The following is a 23,162-nucleotide window of genomic DNA, read 5'->3' on the forward strand; positions in this document are numbered from 1 at the left end:
CCCAGTACCCAGTGCAGATAAAGCGGACAGCTCCAGGTTGTAAGTTAAAAGAAACCTTTTTTTCCCAATTTATTAAACCGCAACACACCCCTAAAGGTCCGACGTAATACACACGAGGTACCACAATGATCACGGCTCTGCTACATCTGAGGTTGTTGAGCACAGTCAAATTATAAAATATGACTGGTCACTGCGGCATCAGGAACACTATAACTAAGCCACAGCTGTGAGGGTTACTGAGTTCACCTGAGGTGAAATGACGTAAGGTGAACACATTAAACTTAGTGACGTCAATATCGGATTACCAGATTAGGTATAGTATTTGGTTGCAGAAATTTCTGCACCTTATCTGTGTCGCGGGCGGGGAAGGACACCGCTGCGCTGCGCTCGCTAACGCTCGGGTCCGGCGCTGCTGCGATGGCTGCTCGGTGGCTCGAGCGATGGGCTGGATCCGGGGACTCCAGCGGCGCTCCTCGCCCGTCAGTGAAAGAGGTGGTTGGTTTGGGGGATTATAGTCCGTGACACTACCCACGGGTTGTGGTGAGGTTGGGCACCACCGCTGCTATTGACGGGGATCCCGGGAGCGATGGTAGGGAGCAGCTGGGATGTTTCTCTCCCCTCCGTGGGTAGAGGGGTTGGTGGTCCCGGGTCCTGGTGAGGTGTCGGGGAGGCAGGGTTGGCAAGGTGCAGGGTCGCTTGGACTGCGCAGCGCGGTGCCGGATGGCACGGTAGTACTCACTCAGCCACAAATGGATGCAAAGTCTCTGGTAAAACAAATGGCTGGATGGACGGGTCCCGCAGCCGGCTGCTGTGGTTTCTCCTGGACGGTTGGTGGTGGCTGCCTTTCCCTGCACCTTTTGTGTATCTACGGTCCCAATGGCTTCCCACCGGTAACCCACTCCCCAGCGTGTATATGGGCCAGAGGAGCCCTTTTGCCCGCAGGCTCTGGCCCTGGGAACTCTAGCTTTGGCGGTAGCTGCATTTCCCTTGTACTGGTTGGACGGTTGCCTTCAATCGGGTCTTGGCTGTTTGGAAACCCCTGGGGTTCCGGTCACTAACGGATTTGACCTGTTTAACGGTGACTCCAAGCCTGGTCAGGGTCCGCAGGCCCTGCCGGTTTGTGCTGGCTTCACTTCGCTCCCCGGTTCGGTACCGGCAGGCCACCGCCCATCCCCGGTCCTACGGTTCCGCGTTGATCTGCCTCTCCTGCAGACGGCCACCACCGTCTGCCAACCTTGCTCTCGGTGCCAAGGCCACGTACCCGGACACAGTCAGTTTGCTCCTCTACTCATACTTCACTCCTCTCACTTTGACTTCCCTAACTTCACTGCCTTCCTTTTCCCGCCTCCAGGACTATGAACTCCTCAGTGGGTGGGGCCAACCACCTGGCTCCACCCCACCTGGCGTGGACATCAGCCCCTGGAGGGAGGCAACAAGGATTTTGTGTCTGGCTGATGTGCCTATCTCGGGGTGGGGGTGTCGTGTTGTAGTCCCTGTGACAACCTGGCTAGTCCAGGGAGCCACATCTGCATTTCCTGCCAAAAAAGCACCAAAAATGCTATAAGGTTTTGATGCATTTTCAATGTGTTTTACTGCCAGGAGATGCAGATTTTGTGCAGAGATGTCTGCAACAAATTTCTGAGCCAAATCTGCATCTCATTATCACGGGTTGTGATGGGATACCCAGTGACCGGGGCTCCTAAGTTGCCTTCAGGCTAGGAGGGCCCGAGCTGTCCCAGATTCCAGAGATACGTCTGATAGTGATGATGTCTGGGCCACCTGTACAGCTCTGATCTAATGCCCACTTCTTCCTCTCCCTAGGGGAGAGCAGGGACAGGAATGTAAAACCCACAGATAAGGACAAATGAGAAACCAAAACTCAATCATACAGCCCACTCACACAGAGGTATTAGATAACAAGTGATTAGGAGGAAAATAAGAGCAGGGAGTTAACAACAAGTTGACAAGAGAACTCCACAAGAACTCCATGCACAAAGCAAAATAATCAACAGCAGGACTGTTATACAGCAGCATACTGTTTTGCCAAATTTATTAACACTAAGGTTCAGAGACGACTTTAAATAAGGCAATTAAGTAATTTTATTATAAAGATTAATATGAAATACAACCTTAAATGAAAAGTATGATACTGCGTACACCTTTCTATATTCAACATACAATTAAGTACAGTTAAATACTTACGTCACCAAGGAGCTTTTGAACATCATCTGCCTGGAAGAGTAGTAAGAGAAGCATGACAGAGACAGAGAACTCCTGGAAATCCCAGCACTGACCGGACATCTCACGGTGCAGGTACATGAGCTTCTGTCTTTGCTATAGTTAATCTGATCTTAAATAGAGGATTGTACAAATATTACAAGCCTAATGCAGGCGTCACACGAGACGAGCTATCGTGCTTTGCATCGTTGGGGTCACGGTTTTCATGACGCACATCCGGCGTCGTTTCGTGTGACACCTCCAAGCGACGCTGAATCGGCCACAAATCGTGAGTCATGTACACGTCACTTATTTTTAAAAAATCGTTTATTTTTCATGGCGCCAGTTGTTCATCGTACCCGGGGCAGCACACATTGCTCCGTGTGACACCCCGGGCACGATAAACACAGCTTACCTGCGTCCCGCGGCACCCGCCGGCTATGGGGAAGGAAGGAGGTGGGCGGGATGTTTACGTCCCACTCATCTCCGCCCCTCCGCTTCTATTGGGCAGCCGCTGTGTGACGTCGCTGTGATGCCGAACGTCCCTCCCCCTTCAGGAAGAGGATGTTCGCCGCCCACAGCGAGGTCGCTCAGCAGGTAAGTACGTGTGACGGCGGTTTAACGACTTTGTGTGACACGGGCAGCGATTTGCCCGTGACGCACAAACGACGGAGGCGGGTACAATCGCTCGTGCGATCGTACAATAGATCGTACCGTGTGACGCCCGCATTAGAGTTAATGTGTTGTGGTCTTATTGATCCATGCCCTTTGATGGCCAGTCTTTAAGCATAGATGAATCAGAGATAGAACACACATCAGACAATGGGTTAATTAACCCACACAATTCAAATCTCCCAAAAATATACATCAGATATTTGAGCTAAGTAAATCACAAAGTTTCTGTTACAATGGATATATTGTCTGTCTGTGTATATAAAGCAAACACACAAAAACCTTAGGATGAACAAGGTTTTTGTAACAATGTGTTACAACTTAACTTTTAACTTAATATAATGTATGGACTCAAAAATAGCCATTTTTATATTTGCAATACACATACGGACTGATGTAGCTAAATGTTAAAAAGATTGGGAGTGACTGTGATAGGTCTCCTATAACATCTGATCCAAGAGATAACCAGCAGGTTAGCAGAAATTAGCTCTTGCAAGACGAGTCACTAATGAGAACACACCAGGTCGATGTCTGAGCCTGTCTAGGTAACTCAGAGGAGGTGTAACACTCACTGCCAGAGATGGTGGAGTCTAGGTGCTGCTCCCAGTGCAGAGACAGGGACTGTAGTAGCTGACCCACATGGCAGAGACGGACACAGTTGCAGACAGCCTGAGTCTCCTGTGTAGACAGGGACCACCAGGGTAGCTGAGGCAGACAGCATAGGCAGGACAGACAGGCAGAGTCACTAGCAAGGCTGGGTCCACCGGAGTGGCTGAGGCAGATGGCATGGGCAAGATGAAGAGGCAGAGTCACTAGCAAGGCTGGGACCACTGGAGTGGCTGAGGCAGAAAACAAGGCCAGGATGGACAGTCAGAGTCACCAGCAGGACAGGAACCACTGGAGTAGCTAAGGCAGATGGCATGGCCAGGACAGACAGGCAGAGTCATTAGCAAGGCTGGGAGCTTCGGAGTGGCTGAGGCAGAATGGACAGACAGAGTCACTAGAGCCAACAAGGCAGAACAGACAGGTAGCAGGTACCAACAGGACAGGATGGGCTGGTAGCAGATGCCAACAGGACAGGACGGACTGGAGCATTATTCCCCACACAGCTGATCTGATCAACAAGCATGTGCAGCTAACAGGTGCCAGCATTCACAGATCATCAGCATTTCTCCTATTCAGATGGATGCTAAAGCATCGCTTTGCACAAAAGAAGCAATGGGACAGTGGAGGCTTCAAGTACCCTAATAAAATTCAAAAAAATATGATTTTAAAAATCTGAAAAAATCCCCAAAACTATAAATTCAAATCAACCACCTTTTGTCCCATTGAAAATAAAATAATAAAAAATTACATACATTTGATATCTCCACGTTCAGAATGCCTGATCAAAATTTACAATGAATTAATCTGATTGGTAAAGGAAATGGAGAAAAATGCAAAACAACAGATTTACGTTTTTTTGTTAGTCATAATATTGGATTAAAATGCAATAGAAGGCGATCAAAATATTGCATCTACCCACAAATGGTATACCATATTTTTCCGATTATAAGACTCATTAGACTATAAGATGCGCTCAAAATATAGATGAAAAAAATATATAGTAAAAAAATAATTTTTAACGTTAAAATTGTGGTCCATCTCGTAGTCTTATGATCTGTCTTATAGGCAGAATGTAGCTTATGGGGGGACAGGTTCATAGAAAGCTGGTGGTGGGACAAGAAGATTGTGATGCTGGAGAGAGAGGATGTCGCGAGGCAGGCAACAGATGCGATGGAATGCAGGAAAATGGCGCCGGAGACAGTACATGCACGGATTGAGATCAAAGAGATCCAAGATCACAATCTGTGGATTTTCCTAGAAGTCCATCACATCTGTCACTGGGAGATCATTGGTGCATGTCTCGAGTATCGCCCCGCAACCTCGGCTGCGGCCGCCGAGCCGCTCGGATCCGTGCTCGCGTTCTACGGGTGGTGGCTCGAGCCTCTCACGGACCCGGGGGTCACGTCGCTCTGCAAGGGGGGTTGGCGTTGCACATGGGGGAATGCGAGTAGTTGGTTTTGGGATGATTGTTCGTGACGCCACCCACGGGTTGTGGTGATGGTGGACACCACCGCTGCGGTGAAGGTACTGTGACTCCCGAGAGTGGTGTAGTGGCGCAGCTAGGTGTTGACCCCTCCGTGGGTAGGGGGTGTTGGTCCCGGGGCCCGATGTAGCGAGGGCCAAGGTGTAGGGTTGCGGTGCCGCGCGGTGCGGTGCCTGAGGGCACTGGTGTACTCACGATTAAACCACACAGAGTCACTGGTAAACCAAACGAAAATATGAACGAGGCCCGCAGCCGGCTGCAGCTTCCTAGTCGGGTTGGCAATGTCCACCTTTCTCCTGCACCTATGTAGTAGTTTGACCACTGTGCCTGAGCACTGGTAGTCCGCTCCCCGGCTTGTAGATGTCGGAAGAGCTCCTTTGCCCGCAGGCGCTGGCCCTTGGATCTCTGGCCTTTGGCGGTGGCTACTATCCGGACGGGTTGGGCTGTTGCCTTCTAACAGGACTTTGGTGGGAATGAACCCCTGAGGTCCAGACCACAATCAGTTAATTCGACTATGGTGGTGGCATATAGCCTAGTTCGGGGTCTGAGTACCCTGCCTGGTGCTCCGGTATCCTGTTAGCTCCCCGGTTTGGTTCCGGCGGGCCACTACCCTGTCCCAGTCCCTTACGGTTCCGCTGGTCGTGTTCCCGGTCTCCTGCAGGCGGTCACTGCCGTCTGCCTGCCTGACTGTTTCACTGACTCAACTCAACTCCTCTCTCTTCCTCTCCCTGAACTCTTTGTGTTTTCCTGCCTCAGGCCAGCAGACTCCTCGGGGGGCATGTCTTTCTGCCTGACTCTGCCCACCTGGTGTGCCTGTCTAACTGAGGGAGGCAATCAGGTCTTTATGGTTGACTGATGGTACCTTTCTAGTGTGGGGGTGTATGTGGTGATGTTGTAACCTGTGACCCCTGGGGTCCAGGGCGTCACACTCGCGCTGCCAGTACACCTCATACTCCCAGCCCAGGGTCTTCACCATCACCTTACTCGTGCCATCACTGGCTTCTTCCAGTGACTTTAATTCACTGCCCCCGCGGTAAGCCACATTTGGCTGAATATTGGGGGAAAAAAGTACTTCTTACAATCCAAAAGTAAGTAAAACCGCCAGCTCAAGACTCAAAATATAAACCATCACAGCCCCAGATCCCAAAAAATGAGAGCACTCAGAAAATGGCGACACAAGAACAAATTTTTTTTATACAAATTTCTGATTATTTTTTCACCACTCTCTTAAAAGTAAAATTATACATGTTTCGAATCTACAAACTTGTACTTATCCGGGGAATCTTAATGCCAGGTCAGTTTTACCATATAATGAACATGATAAATAAAAAAAAAAATCCAAACATTTGTGGAATTGCACTGTTTTTACATATCATCGCACTTAGAATTTGTTTATCTGTTTTCCAGTACAAGATGGGAGAGAATGATTGGTGTCAGTCAAAAGTACAACTTATCCCACAAAAAATCAAGCCCCCATATGGAAAGATTAATGGAAAAATAAAAAAGTTGTGGCTTTTGGAAAAAGGGGAGGAAAAAAATGAAAATGGAAAATCGCCCGGGGGTGAAAGGGATAAAGCACTACTCCTGCAGTAAAATGAAAAGGAAACAATGCAGAATAAGGAAAAAGGATGTCTCCAAAGTATAGAAAACTTTCAATTCATTCAAAAATCTTTAAAAATCCATGATATGTCTGTATCACTCAAACATGTTTCAGGCACTGGATGCTTGTTCAGCCGGACCATGGATTTATCGCCAATCAGCTAAACAACCAGGTATATCAATCTACTGAACATGGTGAGACACAAGAAGAAACTATACTGGAGTGGTGCTTTAAGTTGACTATTCAGAGTCCTTGCTTCTGCATAGCTTTTACATTAAAGAAGAACACAATCAGTATGGCACTTCTAAATCACGCGGGAGGGAGCATGGAACCTTTGTTTGCGTAACGTGTGAAATTTGATTGCACATCAGTGACACACTCAGTATTGGACATCTGCGTATATAAAGACTTCCAACGTGTTACTTATTTCAACACCAGAGGCATAGAGAATCAGTAATCTGATGTTACAAGCATCTGGATACTGCAGGTTAAATATTACTTGCACACCAGGAATACTTTTTAAGCTTGCACAACCAGTTTTCCAAAGCTTGTCTTAAGAATATTAGAAATGTCCTTCTGTGACTGCAAACGAAACAGATCTCTTTACTTCTTCAGGCTTCTGATTTTGGGACTTTTGGTATTGGCTGGCACTATTTTGATCAACTATATGCCTAATCCATGCACACTGGAAGACCTTGAAGATAAAGTGGGCATTGCCAGGAAACAGCACTGCAGACATGGACTTTATGATGTGCTGAGCCTAAGACCACGAGATCAAGGTGAGCTTAATTGTTCAAAGATTATTAAAGGGGATTCTGATGCTGTACAACAGGGGCTACAATTGAATGCAGCCTTAAAAGGAAAATACAAGTATTTAAAGGAGGAGGATTTTATCAATATAACTCATAACTGCCAGCACTTTAAACATTTAAGAAAATATATTACTATTCCTATGAGTGAAGAAGAAGAAGACTTTCCTATTGCATATTCCATGGTAGTTCATGAGAAAATTGATATGTTTGAACGACTTTTAAGAGCCATTTATGCCTCTCAAAATATTTATTGCGTCCATGTGGATGAAAAGTCTACGGAACAGTTCAAGGTTGCCGTGCAAGCCATCATCTCGTGCTTTGATAATGTGTTCATGACCTCGAAACGAGTAAGAGTGGTATATGCATCATGGTCAAGAGTACAGGCTGATATTAACTGTATGGAGGATCTTCTGAAAAGCAATGTTCCTTGGAAGTACTTGCTGAATACTTGTGGGACAGACTTCCCATTGAAGACAAATGCTGAGATTGTGAGAGCTCTCAAAACTTTAAATGGCAAAAATAGCATGGAATCGGAGAAGCCATCACAAGCCAAACAGGGACGCTGGAGATATCATCATGAGGTTCACGATGATCACATTTCAGGGACCAAATCTGAAAAACTTCCCCCACCAATTAAGACTCCCATGTTTACGGGAAATGCCTACATTGTGGTAAGCAGGGACTTTGTAAAGCACATATTTGAAGACTCAGAGGCACAACAACTCATCGAATGGGTCAAAGATACTTATAGTCCAGATGAACATCTCTGGGCTACATTAAACCGAATGCCCGGGGTTCCCGGCTCATTTCCTCCCAATAACAAATATGAACTTTCAGACATGAATGCAATGGCTAGAATGGTGAAATGGTCATACAATGATGGGGAAATACATAAAGGAGCTGCCTATCCTCCTTGTACGGGAACTTATAGAAGAGCTGTATGTGTATATGGTGCAGGAGATCTGAGCTGGATACTTAAGCAACATCATTTTCTGGCCAACAAATTTGATCCAGAGGTAGATAACATTGCTATATATTGTATGGAGGAATATTTAAGACATAAAACAATATTTAAAAGAACTTTATAGTGTTCATGCAAGTCTAAAGATAAATTATTTCATAGCAGACATTACATTCTGTAATCTAATGCATTTGTGTGCACATTGTTCACCTGTTTTTATGTTGGACAGTTTAATTATCTACCAAATACACTTGTTTATCTTGTTTTCTGTAATAAAAGAAATACTATGTTTCATATAAAATAAATATTTTTACAGAGTAAAATGGTTTAATGTACTAGAGACACAAATATTGGATAATATGTATATTTATAACTATGGAAAACCATATCTATCTCTTTCTGACTCCAGTGATGAAATGTCCAATACTACGTATTCCCAGAAATATTACACCACGGAGTTACCGCATATGTCTAAGGAGACATTTATACATACAGTATATGTTCATTTTGATGGAATATTTTCTGGTTTGTTTTGGATCGTGTTTAATAAACAATATGTAGTATCAGTTTAGTTCAACTGATGTTTGATGTTAATGAAAATAACCTGCTCTCCCCAATATCAGAGATACATGACTTAAAATGAATCATGTTTGAAACAACGTCATAACAAATGTAATAACTATTCATAGGAAAGGGGGATTTTTGCTAAGATGGGGATATCTCTAAAGCCTGCTTTACACGTTGCAATTTCGCATACAATATCGTATGCGATTTGCAACGCCCCCATCGTATGTGGGGCTTGTTCAATTTGTTGAACGTGCCGCACAAACAATTAACCCCCGTCACATGTACTTACCTTCCATACGACCTCGCTGTGGGCGGCGAACGTCCACTTCCTGGAGTGGGAGGGACGTTCGGCGTCACATCGACGTCATGCGGCAGCCGGCCAATAGAAGCGGAGGGGCGGAGCTGAGCGGGACATAAACATCCCACCCACCTCCTTCCTTCCGCATTGCTGGCCGGGAGCCGCAGGACATAGGTAAGATCTGTTCATCGTTCCCGGGGTGTCACACACTGCGATGTGTACTACCCCGGGTACGATGAACAATCTGACGTGCAATTCTAGAGAAAGGTACGATGTGTATGCGATGAACGTTTTAACGTTCAATCGCAATCGCACGTACCTGTCACACACTGCAATGTACTTACAATGCCGGATGTGCGTCACTTACGACGTGACCCCGCCAACACATTGTAAGATACATTGCAGCGTGTAAAGCGGGCTTTATTCACAACTTAACTTCTAGATTGATGGAAGTCCCACACCAATCGTTAGAACTAGGGATAAATGGACCCATGGATGTTCGGGTTCGCCGAGTTTTGTCAAACTATAGTTAAAAGTTCAGTTCGTTACCCAAATTTGACTCCTAACCCCATAAATGTCAATGGGGACCCAAATGTAAGTGCTGTAAAATAGCTGTAAAATGTTCGTAGTTATGGTTTAGGGGCTACAAAAAGAATCAAATTGACAGGTAAGAGCAGGACAATTGCCCTGCAAACAAATATGCATAGGGAAATTATTCAAAAGGGTTAGCAATAATGATTAAATAGGAAGTAAATCAATAATTTAAAAATTATGAGTGCCCCCCACAGAGTCATAATTTTAAAAGTGCCGCCACAGATCCTGTTTTTGGAGTGCCCCACAGAGCCTTGGGCAGAGTGCCCACACACATCTTGTTTTCAGAGTAACCCTATAGAGCCTGGTGCAGAGTACCCCCAAAGAGCCTGGTGCAGAATGCCCCCACAGAGTCTGTTTTCGAAGTAACCCTATAAAGCCTGGTGCAGAGTACCCCCACAGAGACTGTTTTCAGAGTAACCCTATACTGCCTGGTGCAGAGTGCCCCCACAGAGACTGTTTTCAGAGTAACCCTACATAGCCTGGAGAAGAGTGGCCCCACAGAGACTGTTTTCAGAGTAACTCTATTGAGCTTGGTGCAGAGTGCATCCAGAGACCCTAGTGCAGAATGCCCCCACAGAGCCTGTTTTCAGAGTTCCCCCACAGAGCCAAAATGTTAAGGGTTCCCCATTAGGCATTTTATTAGAGAGCCTGGTTCGTAGTGCCAGCACAGAGCCTTTTTTCTAGAGTACCGTTGCAGAGTCTGCTGCACAGTGCCCCCACAGTGCCAAAATGTTAAGAGTGCCGCCACAGAGCCTTTTTTCAGAGAAACCCTACAGAGCATTTTTTAAGAGTACCCCCACAGAGCCTTGTTCATAGTACCCACAGAGAGCCTTTTTTTAAGAGTACCTCCACGAAGCATTGTAACCCCTTCACTCCCGGATGACTTCCCGGTTTTCTTTTTCATTTTTTCTTCCCTTCTTCCGAGAGCCAAAACCTTTTTATTTTTCCATCAATATTGCCATATGAGGGGTAATTTTTTTGTGGGACGAGTTGTAATTTTGAATAAAACCATTAGTTTTCCCATATAATGTACTGGAAAACACCAAAACATTCCAATGTGGTGAAATTGTAAAAAAAGTTCAATTGCATGATTGTTTGGGTTCTTCTAATGAGTGAATTAAAGAGGATCTTCACCAGTTTTAGCAAATTAAAAACTGGCTGTCATGGAATAGTGGCTGCAAAGATGAAAAACAAACCTAGTTTTCTTTTTATCTTTCAATTTCCTCTCTTAATTACAGAAATATCAGCTTGGTAAGTTTAGGGTATAATTAATGATAAAACAAACTAGGCGTTAGCAGAGATTTTTCCCTGGGGGCGTGTAGTTTTACTCTACAGTACCTGATGTTGACCTTTTGTCAAGGGTCACAGCCTGAGAGATTACACAGATATCTCAACACTGTCACCGTTTGTCACGAACAGCACTCCACTGCCTCCAATAGTCAGCATAATATGCAATCAACTGATGAGTAATGGACAAAGCCACAGCTGCTTTCACTGCTAGGTCAATAATCAGGAACTTAGACTAAGCATATAGTATACACACAACCAATTCCAGTGCCTAGACGCTCCACAATAACCCAAGAAAAGTTATTAGCTGACACCACTAAACGTTTATCCAGGCTGATTGGAAACCTGTTACAGGTTACATAGGGCTTCAGGGATGCGGTTTATAGAGCAAGAGTAACAAAGCTATTACATTTTATATATTAATCTGAAAAGTAGGCAGTGTTTATAAAAATATACAAATCATGTTACAATGGGGACCAAACAATACAGTATATACAACTATATAGAATAAAAGGGATAAACCAAAGAAAAGTATTTGACCTGTGGTTGCAGGGGTGACAAAATCCTCTTTTTGGAGGGATGCTCTCCTTTTAGAAAATGTGTAACAATCCTAAAACGAAGCATAACTTCCTGCTTTGAACAAAGCATTAACCCAAACTTCTCTTTATAGTAAAGTGTTACGTGGCAAGGGCGGCTCAAAGAATTGATCAATTATTGGCTAAAAATCTCATTTTGTATTATAGGAGAGATGGAATAAATCTGTGTATTTGCACTTTTTATATGATACATGCCACTCTCAGATCGTGCTGGCTCTCTTTTCCATATTACAGCGCAGTAGCTCCCATATACTTCCCCTTGGTGACCTCAGAAGGGGCTGGTAAAAGGATGTGGCTTCAGTTTCTAGCAAATTATGAGATCCCAAACTTTCTGTTTATCTTTGCCCCTAGAGGTCCCAGGCAAAAGATATAGTGGTCATGTTTCCTATCACGGTTTTACCTTTCTACAGAAATGAAATATGGCAATGAATAGCATCATCTATCTGACCGATATTAATTTGGAGCTCATAGACAGGTCTCACAGTAATGTAACAAATATGCATGTCATGCCTTTGTGATCACAATGCTGAAAACATGTCTACCATATCTATAGGATCTACTCTTTCCACAAAAACCCAAATATTCATAACTTGGCTCAGGTCCGAAAAGTCTGACTACATTCATTTTGAAGTCCAGCAGAGCTGACTCCAGAGGTGATACATTTGAGGCTTCTCAAGCTCTGGATACACAAACCCCAGACCCCTTGTCTAATTTCCAGAAGATATACCAGTTTAATTATCTGTCCACATCAGGGGTTTTCTAGCTGAACGGGGGCCAGATGTAACATTTGCTTTCTCTTTCTTCCTCAGTTATCATTAATCCCATATGTCTAATTTTGAGGTGGATATTTGCCCTCTCCAGAGACAGAGATTGATGTGTTTTATTTATTTTTTATTTATTTATTTTACTCACTTATATAGTACTATTAATTTCACGATGCTTTACAGGCATCATGATCACTGATGCCATTGGGCTCATAATCTAAATCCTCTATCAATCTGATTTTCTGATTTTGAAGTGTGGGAGGAAACCGGAGCATGAGCAGTTGTCATGCTGCTTCCACTTATTACATCTCATGTATAGTCACTGTTTCACCTGCCCACCATCTGTTACAGCGTTTATTATTGGCTGCAGTGAGACTGCCAGCATGCCACCATCTCTGATTGATTACCCTCACAGAGTCTAGCTTGGTACCCTAATGGAGTGTAAAAATAAATAAAAAAAATGATGTAGGGTCCCCCATATATTGATACCCAGCGCAGATACAGCAGATGGTTGCAGGCTGCAGCCGCCAGCAATGCACATTATCTTGGCTGTGTATCAAAATATGAGAGACCCCATATAGCTTTTTTTTACATTTTTTAATAAATAATTTTTAAAAAAACGACATGTGGCCCTCCCCAATTTTGATACTCAGCCAAAATAAAGCTGACAGCTGGGGGATGGTATATTCAGGCTGAGGAGGCCCATGGTTATTGGGCCCCCAGCCTAAAAATATCAGCCTGCAGCTGCCCATAGTATTTGCTTCCATTAGATGTGACCTAGGGTGTCTATGACTACTAAACAGAAAAATCCTTTAATAAAAAGCACGCTCTTTCTTCCATTTATTAACCCACAAAAGACCCAAGTCCGGCATAATCCAGACCAAAACGTCCTATGATGATCCCGACTCTGCCACATACTGAAGTCGCAGAGTGCAGGCTGCGGCTTTAGGCAGACAGTGACTGAGCTGTGACATCATTGAGTTTACCTGCGGTCACAGCTGGAGGTTCCCATGGTAACCCACCTGTGATCGCAGGTAAACTCACCTCAGGGGAACTGATTGAACTCAATGAGACCTGCATCTCTTGGCAGATAACCATGTTTTTTGCCAAGAGATGAAGATTGGTGCTGGAATTTATGCACCAAATTCCTGTACAACACTGCATCTCATGGCAAAAAGAAATGCATCAAAGGCGCATACCAGTAAAAAACAAAAAGTCATTTATAAACAAAATCTAAAAATGTAAATAATCTATTTTTTGGTGCAGGTAGACTTTTATAAATGTGGGGTGAAAATATGTGAATGCTGCCTTCAAGGGAATCTGTCACCAGGCTTTTGATATTTAATCTGAGAGGGTCATGATGTAGAGGTTGAGATTCTGATTCCAATGATGGTCACTTACTAGGCTGCTTGCTATCATTTTGATAAAATTACCGTTTTATTTGCTGAATACCGAGGTCTGTATAACCCCACCCACATGAATGATTCTAAGTTTTATGTGTACACAGTACATTGGCAAAAGATAGTAGAAGTGGGGACATAGTTATAACGAGCAGGTGGACTACATGGCAGGAGAAAACAAGTCCTGTAGTGATCATCTCCTGCTGATTAAACACTGACTTTACTGAAACTACAACATGCAGCCCAGTGAATGATACATTGCTGGAATCAGGGTCTCTATCCCTAAATCATGCTACTCTTAGATTATATAGCAAAAACTTGCTGACAGTTTCCCTTTAAGATTTGTGACAGAATTAAGGGTGGCTTTGCACACTACGACATAGCAGGTGCGATGTCGGTGGGGTCAAATCGAAAGTGACGCACATCCGGCGTCACTTGCGATGTCGTAGTGTGTAAAACCTTTTTGATACAATGAACGAGCACAAAAGCATCATTATCGTATCATCGGTGTATTCTCCGACATTTCCATAATGCCGGTGCAGCGACAGGTACAATGTTGTTCCTCGTTCCTGCGGCAGCACACATCGCTGTGTGTAAAGCCGCAGGAGCGATGAACATCAAATTACCTGCGTCCCGGCTGCTATGAGAAGGAAGGAGGTGGGCGGGATGTTTACATCCTGCTCATCTCCGCCCCTCCGTTGCTATTGGCCGACTGCCGTGTGACGTCGCTGTGACGCCGCACGGCCCGCACCCTTAGGAAGGAGGCGGTTCGCCGGCCAGAGCGACGTCGCAGGACAGGTGAGTGCATGTGAAGCTACAGCAGCTATCACAAGATATCACACGTACGACGGGGGCGGGGACTATCGCACTCGATATCGCAGCATCGACATGCGATGTCGTAATGTGCAAAGCCCGCCTAAGACCTCGTCACACACAGAGAATGAGATAAATCTTTGGCAGATCTGTGGTTGCAGTGAAATCATGGACATATTGTTCCATTTGTACACAGCCACAAACCTGGCACTGATTGTCCACAATTTCACTGCAACCACAGATCTGCCACAGATCTGCCACAGATCTGCCACAAATGTATCTCTGTGTGTGACAGGGCCTTAAGGCAATTTCCCTTATTAAGACTGGTGAGACCTACAACATAAAATCATGCTACAAATTAGGCCTCATTCAGAAATCCATGATTATTCTCAAATGTAAAAACTAGAGTTGAGCGCAGTTCGTGGTTCGAGGTTCTCCAGTTCGCGGCTCAAGTGATTTTGGGGGCTGTTCTAGATAGAACTAGAACTCGAGCTTTTTGCTAAAGCTCGATAGTTCTAGATACGTTCGAGAACGGTTCTAGCAGCAAATAGACCAGCTAATTACTAGCTGGCTTTCCGCTGTAATAGTGTAAGTCACTCTGTGACTCACACTATTATGAAATTTCAGTGTATAGTGTGCGGGAACAGCGCATTCAGATCACTGCTGTATGGATAATGGCGATCGCCATTTTTTTTCCTTGTCTTCCTTCCCTAAGCGCGCGCGTGTAGTGGGGCGGGCCAGCATGTCAGCCAAACCTAGACACCCACACAGCTAAGTGGACTTTTAGCCAGAGAAGCAACGGCATGTGTGATAGGATGTCCATGTCACATGTCCCTGCATTATAAAAACGGACATTTTCCTCCAGCAGGCCATTATCTCTTCTGCGTCCTTGGTGTCAGTCACCGCTGGCGCAGCGCCTAGCTCCGATACCGCTGTGTACGCTCTATACACAGCACTGTAAAGCATAGGGATAGCACTTTCTATCAGTCCTTTTAAGGGCTAATACCGCCAGGGTCAGAGCCATAGGTGACAGGTCCGTGAAAACAGAGTTTAACAGCTACACAAGATGACAGTGTCTGTGTAGCTAAGGTCAGGGATTTCCTCACTGCATTTCCCCATTAGGAAGGATAGAAAGGCATGCTTCCTTTCCTCTACCCAGAGACCCACAACCCTGGCACTGTACCCTCCTGCCCTTTGCACACTCAAACTTATTGTTACTAAGCCATTATACTAGCAAACACTGAGTGAACTTATTGGCATCCTAAACGTGGCTGTTGGACTTTTGTATTGTCCCACTAGTGCAAAGATATTTGCAGCACGTCTGCCTGCATTGCACACTCAAACTGATAGTTACTAAGCCATTATACTAGCAAACACTGAGTGAACTTAGTGTCATCCTAAACGTGGCTGTTGGACTTCTGTATTAACCCACTAGTGCAAAGATATTTGCAGCACGTCTGCCTGCATTGCACACTCAAACTGATAGTTACTAAGCCATTATACTAGCAAACACTGAGTGAACTTAGTGTCATCCTAAACGTGGCTGTTGGACTTCTGTATAGTCCCAGTAGTGCACAGATATTTGCAGCACGTCTGCCTGCATTGCACACTCAAACTCATTGTTACTAAGCCATTATACTAGCAAACACTGAGTGAACTTAGTGGCATCATAATTGTGGCTGTTGGACTTCTGTATTGTCCCACAAGTGCAAAGATATTTGCAGCACCTCTGCCTGCATTGCACACTCAAACTCATTGTTACTAAGCCATTATACTAGCAAACACTGAGTGAAATTAGTGGCATCCGAAACGTGGCTGTTGGACTTCTGTATTGTCCCACAAGTGCAAAGATATTTGCAGCACCTCTGCCTGCATTGCACACTCAAACTCATTGTTACTAAGCCATTATACTAGCAAACACTGAGTGAACTTAGTGGCATCCGAAACGTGGCTGTTGGACTTCTGTATTGTCCCACAAGTGCAAAGATATTTGCAGCACGTCTGCCTGCATTGCACACTCCAACTGATAGTTACTAAGCCATTATACTAGCAAACACTGAGTGAACTTTGTGGCATCCTAAACGTGGCTGTTGGACTTCTGTATAGTCCCAGTAGTGCACAGATATTTGCAGCACGTCTGCCTGCATTGCACACTCAAACTCATTGTTACTAAGCCATTATACTAGCAAACACTGAGTGAACTTAGTGGCATCCTAAACGTGGCTGTTGGACTTCTGTATTGTCCCACAAGTGCAAAGATATTTGCAGCACGTCTGCCTGCATTGCACACTCAAACTCATTGTTACTAAGCCATTATACTAGCAAACACTGCTGCCAGTTTAAGGGCCGTAGTTGCATTGTCAGTGATAATTTTTGTTGTTTATTCTGCTGTTAAAAAAGATAGACCACTGCTGCAATCTACACCACCTCTCAATTTTTACTACCACATTTTAAGTGCACAATCTTGTCGCAATCAAAATGAGTGGCAAAATGACAGAGGCTGGTGGAAAGGGTAAGAGGCGTGTTGGAAAAGGAAAAAAAGGGTTTGTCCGTGGGGAAGGTGGCAAAGCTCCATTAACATTTGCTGAAGATAGACCATCTTCCAGCAAAAGTAAGATGTCTACTACTTACCGTGGACAATCCGATGTGCTCCCTTTTTTACGGACACGGACAACTGGAACAAAGGTAGATGATGGCCAAAAAAGGAAAATGCTTGAATGGATCTCAAGTGGTCCAACAAGTGCCCTCTCCGCCACCTCAACTACCGCATCCAAAAAACACCAGTCCTCTGAGTTGTCATCCCAATCAATCTTGCTTTGTCCCAGCTCTGAAGTCTCCATCCGCCCTGCACAGTATGGTGGAACTGAGATGGCTGAGTCTGCAGAGCTGTTCAGTCACACTATAGCCTGGGAATCAGAGGTCTGCTCTCAAGCTACAGTGAGTACAGACCAGGAAATGGTCTGCAGTGATGCCCAAAACCTTTGTGACTCTGATTCAGGCTGTGAGGACCCAGTTTCTGAGCATAATGTTGACCCTTTTTCACCAACTGTAACACCTGTTATTATAGACAATGAGGAACATACTGATGACGATGAGACGCAGATACCAGATTGGGATGACAACTTAAATATTCGGTCAGGGCAAGAAGAGGCTCGGTCTGAGGGTGAGGGGAGTGCAAACACTTCAATTGATGAGGAAGTTCTAGATCCCACCTACTGTCAACCCACAGTCAGGCACTCGAGGAGGTCAACAGAGGTGGTGGAGGAGGATGCAACTGATGACGAAGTTACCTTGCGCCTTCCTGGACAGAGTCGGAGTACTGGTAGCACGTCTACAACTGCATCCTCAGCCACCACTCTGCCTCTGAGCACTAGTCGGGGTTGATCAACAGGTCACATGGCCTCTAAGCCTTGCCTAGTCTGGTCCTTTTTTGACATAGCAAAATATCGCCCAAATTATGTGATATGTAAAATTTGTCATGATTCTGTTAGTAGAGGTCAAAACCTCAGCAGTTTGACAACTTCTTCCATGAATCGTCGCATGAATAAATATCATATGTCCCGGTGGGAAGCTCACCGTGCTGCAATGCGGCCTAGCGGAGCGAACCATCCACCGCCTGCCCCTTCTAGTGCATCCGCGCGCTCTTCATCTTCTAGGACTGTGGGGACAGCTGTCACACCTGGTTTTCCACGCACAACTTCCACCACTGTAACCGCAACAGGCAGTTTGCTTGGTAGGTCGTCAGTTGGTTTGGAAGGGGAAACAAGTGTGTGTGTACAGCTCTCTCAGACATCGATAGCACCAATGTTGGATGAAGGCAACATCATGTCTACGCCTGCACTTTCCTCACAAAGCTGCATTTTTCCAGGGACACCCTACTCAACACCGTCTACACACAGCAGCCAGATCTCTGTCCCTCAGATGTGGACAAATAAAAGGCCACTTCCTGCGACCCATGACAAAGCTAAGAGGTTGACTTTATCCCTCTGTAAGCTCTTGGCTACCGAAATACTGCCTTTTCGCCTGGTGGACACACAGGATTTTAGAGACCTTATGTCTGTCGCTGTGCCCCAGTACCAGATGCCCAGTCGCCACTACTGCTCTAAGAAAGGTGTGCCCGCGCTACACCAGCATGTCGCACACAACATCACCGCTTCCTTGAGAAACTCTGTGTCAACGGGTGCATTTCACCACCGATACTTGGACCAGTAAGCATGGACAGGGACGTTACATGTCGCTGACTGGGCACTGGGTAACTATGGTGATAGATGGTGAAGGGTCTGCTGCACAAGTCTTGCCATCCCCACGACTTGTGTGTCAATCCTCTGTCTGTCCAAGTTCCGCCACTGCTTCTGCCTCCTCCACCTCATCTGGGTCCTCCACCTCTGCCCCAAGCCTGCCTGGTCAGGCCACCAGCGTTCTCACTGCGCAGAAGGAATCACGCACCCCTCATTACTATGCTGGCAGCAGAGCGCAACGGCATCAGGCGGTCTTTAGCTTGACATGTCTTGGGAATAAGAGTCACACAGCTGAGGAGTTGTGTTCAGCTCTGCGGTCCGAGTTTAATAAATGGTTGTCTCCACTCAACCTGCAGCCTGGTAAGGCCATGTGCGAAAATGCTGCAAACCTGGGTGCGGCCCTTCGCCTGGGCAACTTGACACACGTGCCTTGTATGGCTCACGTGTTGAACCTTGTTGTCCAACAATTTTTAACACACTATCCCGGCCTAGATGGCCTTCTGACCAGGGCACGAAAACTGTCTGCTCACTTCCGCCGTTCAACCGCCGCAGCTGAGCGACTTGCATCGCTCCAGAAGTCTTTCGGCCTGCCGGTTCATCGCCTGAAATGCGATGTGGCGACACGCTGGAATTCAACTCTCCACATGTTACAGCGACTGTGGCAGCACCGCCGAGCCCTGGTGCAATACGTCATGACGTATAGCCTGGGCCAACGAGATGCAGAGGTGGGGCAGATCACCCTGATGGAGTGGTCTCAGATCAAGGACCTATGCACCCTTCTGCACAGTATCGACATGGCGACGAATATGTTTAGTGCTGACAATGCCATTATCAGCATGACAATTCCAGTCATTTACATGCTGGAGCACACGCTAAACACTATTCGGAGTCAGGGGGTGGGACAACAGGAAGGGGAGGAACTACAGGAGGATTCATATGCGCAAGGGACAACAACATCACTAAGGTCCAGACGTTCATCATCACCAACGCGGCAGGCATGGGACCATGGGGGACAGGGATCAACAAGGGCGCATGGTAGCAGACGAAATGTTGAGGAAGGTGCAGGAGAACATGAAGAAATGGATGACGAACTGTCCATGGACATGGAAGACTCAGCGGATGAGGGAGACCTTGGTCAAATTTCAGTTGAAAGAGGTTGGGGGGAGATGTCAGAGTAAGAAAGAACGGTTAGCACCTCTATGCCACAAACACAGCGTGGACTTGGCAATTTTATGGAATCTTTTCATAATTTTTTTAGACCATCCTTTGCAAGGCCACCAGAGACAACAAGTCTGACACATAGTCAACGGCTGGAGAGGATGATACAGGAGTATCTTCAAATGAACATTGATGCCATGACTTTGCAAATGGAGCCTTGCTCATTTTGGGCTTCAAATCTTGAAAAATGGCCAGAGCTCTCCAGTTACGCTTTGGAGATTTTGTCGTGTCCAGCTGCCAGCGTTGTCTCTGAACGTGTCTTCAGTGCTGCTAGGTGTGTGCTGACAGATAAGCGCACGCGTCTGTCCAGTGACAATGTGGACAGACTAACGTTCATCAAAATGAACAAGTCATGGATCCACAAGGAATTTACTACCCCTGTGTCATCCTGGGGAGAGTAAATGCTTGTGGATTTGGAATGTGCTTGATGCAAATCAAAACATCCTGTTTGCAACTAGGGCACAAGTGCTGCCACTGATGGGGTGTCTGTGTGGCACAATTTTTTAAAAAAAAGGGAGAGTCCGCTTGGAGTAACCCTTGCTTACAGTGTTTTTAAAAAGGAGCCAAGATGAACAGAGCTGGGATCAGGAAAGACTTTGCTACCTACCCCGGTGTCATCCTGGGGACGGTTAAGAATGGCGTATTTTTGAATGTGCTTGATGCAAATCTAGCTGTGAAGTGTACATGTCGCGGGCGGGGAGGAGGGTGTCAGCACACTACGCTCACCCCTTCTGCTCGGGTCCGGCAGCTGCTGCTCAGTGGTGGCTCGAGCGGTGGGCCGGATCCCGGGGGTTCTCGAGCGGCGCTCCTCTCCCGTGAGTGAAAGGGGGTTTGTTGGGTGTGGGGATAGTTTATTGTCCGTGACGCCACCCACGGTTGTGGTGATTTCACCACCGCTGCTCTATAGGCCCGGGGACGATGGTGTGTAGCAGCAAGATGTTGCGTTGCCCCTCCGTGGGTAGGGGTTGGTGATCCCGGGGCCCGGTGATGGTGAGGGAGGTGCAGGGCCTGGTGGGCGCAGGTACGCGGGGGCAGCGCTGTGCCTTGCGGCACTGTGGTACTCACTCAGCCTGAGACGTTGACACAGTTTTACGGTAAACCACACGGCTGGAAAGACGGTTCCCACGGACGGCTGCACTTGCTCTCCCAGTAGGTAACGGTGATGTCCCTCTGACCTGCACCTGATGTTTCTAAGTTGGTAGCGATGGGTTCCCACCGGTAACCCGCTCCCCGGCTTCAAGCTGGACCGTTGGAGCTCTACTTTGCCCGCAGACGCTGGCCCTGAGGAACTGGTGCCTTGGCGGTGGCGGTGTTCCTCCTTAATGGTCGGACTGTTGCCTTCAATCGGGACTTGGTTGTTGGGGGATCGACGTCCCCTTCACTGACGGATTCGGCAAATTATGGCGACTCCTAGCCTTGCCGGGGTCCGAGAGGCCCCTGCCCTGGTGCTGACTGTCCTTTGCACGCTGCTCCAGACCGCCGGGTCACTACCCGTCCGCGGTCCTTCCAGGAACTCCCGAACAGTCACCCCTCTGGACAGTCACCGTCGTTGCTGACCTTGCTGACCCTGTCCTGCACACAGCTGGACTACTTCAGGCTTTTCACTCTCTTTCTTTTCTGTCACCACTCTTGCTTTCCTCCTTTACCACTTTACTTTCTTTACTTCACTCAAGCCCTGCCTGGGCTAAACTTAGCTGTTTACTCAAGCTCTCCCTGAGCTGTTCTGCCTGGTACTTCCCGCCTCCAGAGCTGTGAACTCCTCGGTGGGCGGAGCCAACCGCCTGGCCCACCCCCTGGTGTGAATCATCAGCCTCTGGAGGAAGGCAACAAGGATTTTTGGTTAGCTTTGGTGTTCCTAACTGGGATGTAGGGTGTGGTGGTGTGATGACCTGTGACCCCTGGCTTGCCCAGGGCGTCACATTCCCCCTTAGCAAAATGCAGACCGTCCGCGGGCTGCCCGTCCAACACCTGTTTTATTTTTCTGAAAAATATAACATTGTAAACGGTAACATATATACATTTTTAATGAATCTTCCCATAACGGGAGGCACATTTCTTAAACGTTTCAAATGGTTTACGGTTACGGTTTCCGCTCTCTCCCACCCAAGCAACCTGGCCCTGATGCTGCCCCTAAAGCCCAGGCAGCACCCCTTGACCCACAGTCCAGCACACGGTACCCGAGCGGGATCTGTCCTTCCCCTCCAGAGGGTAGCCACCGGTTCCTTTGGTGGCTGGGCCCCAGCCTGCTCTGCTGAGGGCCCTCCCTCCAACCTGCCTCTCCGGAGGTGGCATAGCGGAAAACGGTAACGGCAAACAACTTATTTACAAGCCACTTATCGTTTGTGGGTGCCCTGCAAGTTCACGGGCTTGTCCATGGATAGTTCTCCATGCAAAACAACTTTCAAACGGTCCCCACGGGGACAACGGTGCCGGCTCCGGCCGGTTGCAAATCACTTCTTGACAATCAGGTTAAGTACTCGGTATCATTTTCATTATTTCAACTTTAGCAGAACTTTCACACAAACAAACAACTCTTTACATTCCCTGACACCTTTTACTCATAGGACGGTCTCCCTGTACCTAAGTGGGGGTCTACCTAGGTTGGGAGAGGTGGACCTCCGGGGCCCGGTGTCAGTGAGGCTAGACAGTGGGGTAGAGGGAACACTCGGTTCCTCCTCCCTGCTATAGTGTGGAGCAGGCGGAGGTGTAGGGGAGCTGGGTACAGGTTCATCCCTGGGCACTGGCAATGGTTCTGGCTCACGGTTGGCCGTTTCCACTACTTCTTCATCCACGGGTTGTGGGAACAGTATCACTGGAAGAATCACCGCGCCGTTCTGTGTAGGCCAGTTTGCTGGGAAGTCACCCATTACAGTGTGGATGACCTCTGCTGCCTTCTCTGCTGGTGGAGGAACCGGTACTTCAGCCTCTGCCCTCAATGCTGGTGGGCACCTTTTTAGATGGTCCCGGGAGACTGTGGTCAGAGTGCCCCCTTGGTCACGACTGATCTGGTAGGCCTTCCCATCTCCCCATTCTGTG

At 46.8% G+C, this 23,162-nt stretch overlaps 1 protein-coding gene across 1 annotated transcript; it reads left to right on the forward strand.

Moving 5' to 3' along the window:
* Positions 1–7,035: 7,035 nt before the first annotated feature.
* On the forward strand, positions 7,036–8,883 carry LOC142301699 (beta-1,3-galactosyl-O-glycosyl-glycoprotein beta-1,6-N-acetylglucosaminyltransferase 3-like). The gene has a single exon (XM_075342717.1). The coding sequence runs from the start codon at positions 7,147–7,149 to the stop codon at positions 8,476–8,478; it is 1,332 nt and encodes a 443-aa protein (XP_075198832.1). The 5' UTR covers positions 7,036–7,146; the 3' UTR covers positions 8,479–8,883.
* Positions 8,884–23,162: the final 14,279 nt, after the last annotated feature.

This window comes from Anomaloglossus baeobatrachus, chromosome 4 (genome assembly GCF_048569485.1).
Source record: "Anomaloglossus baeobatrachus isolate aAnoBae1 chromosome 4, aAnoBae1.hap1, whole genome shotgun sequence".
Lineage (NCBI taxonomy): Eukaryota > Metazoa > Chordata > Amphibia > Anura > Aromobatidae > Anomaloglossus > Anomaloglossus baeobatrachus.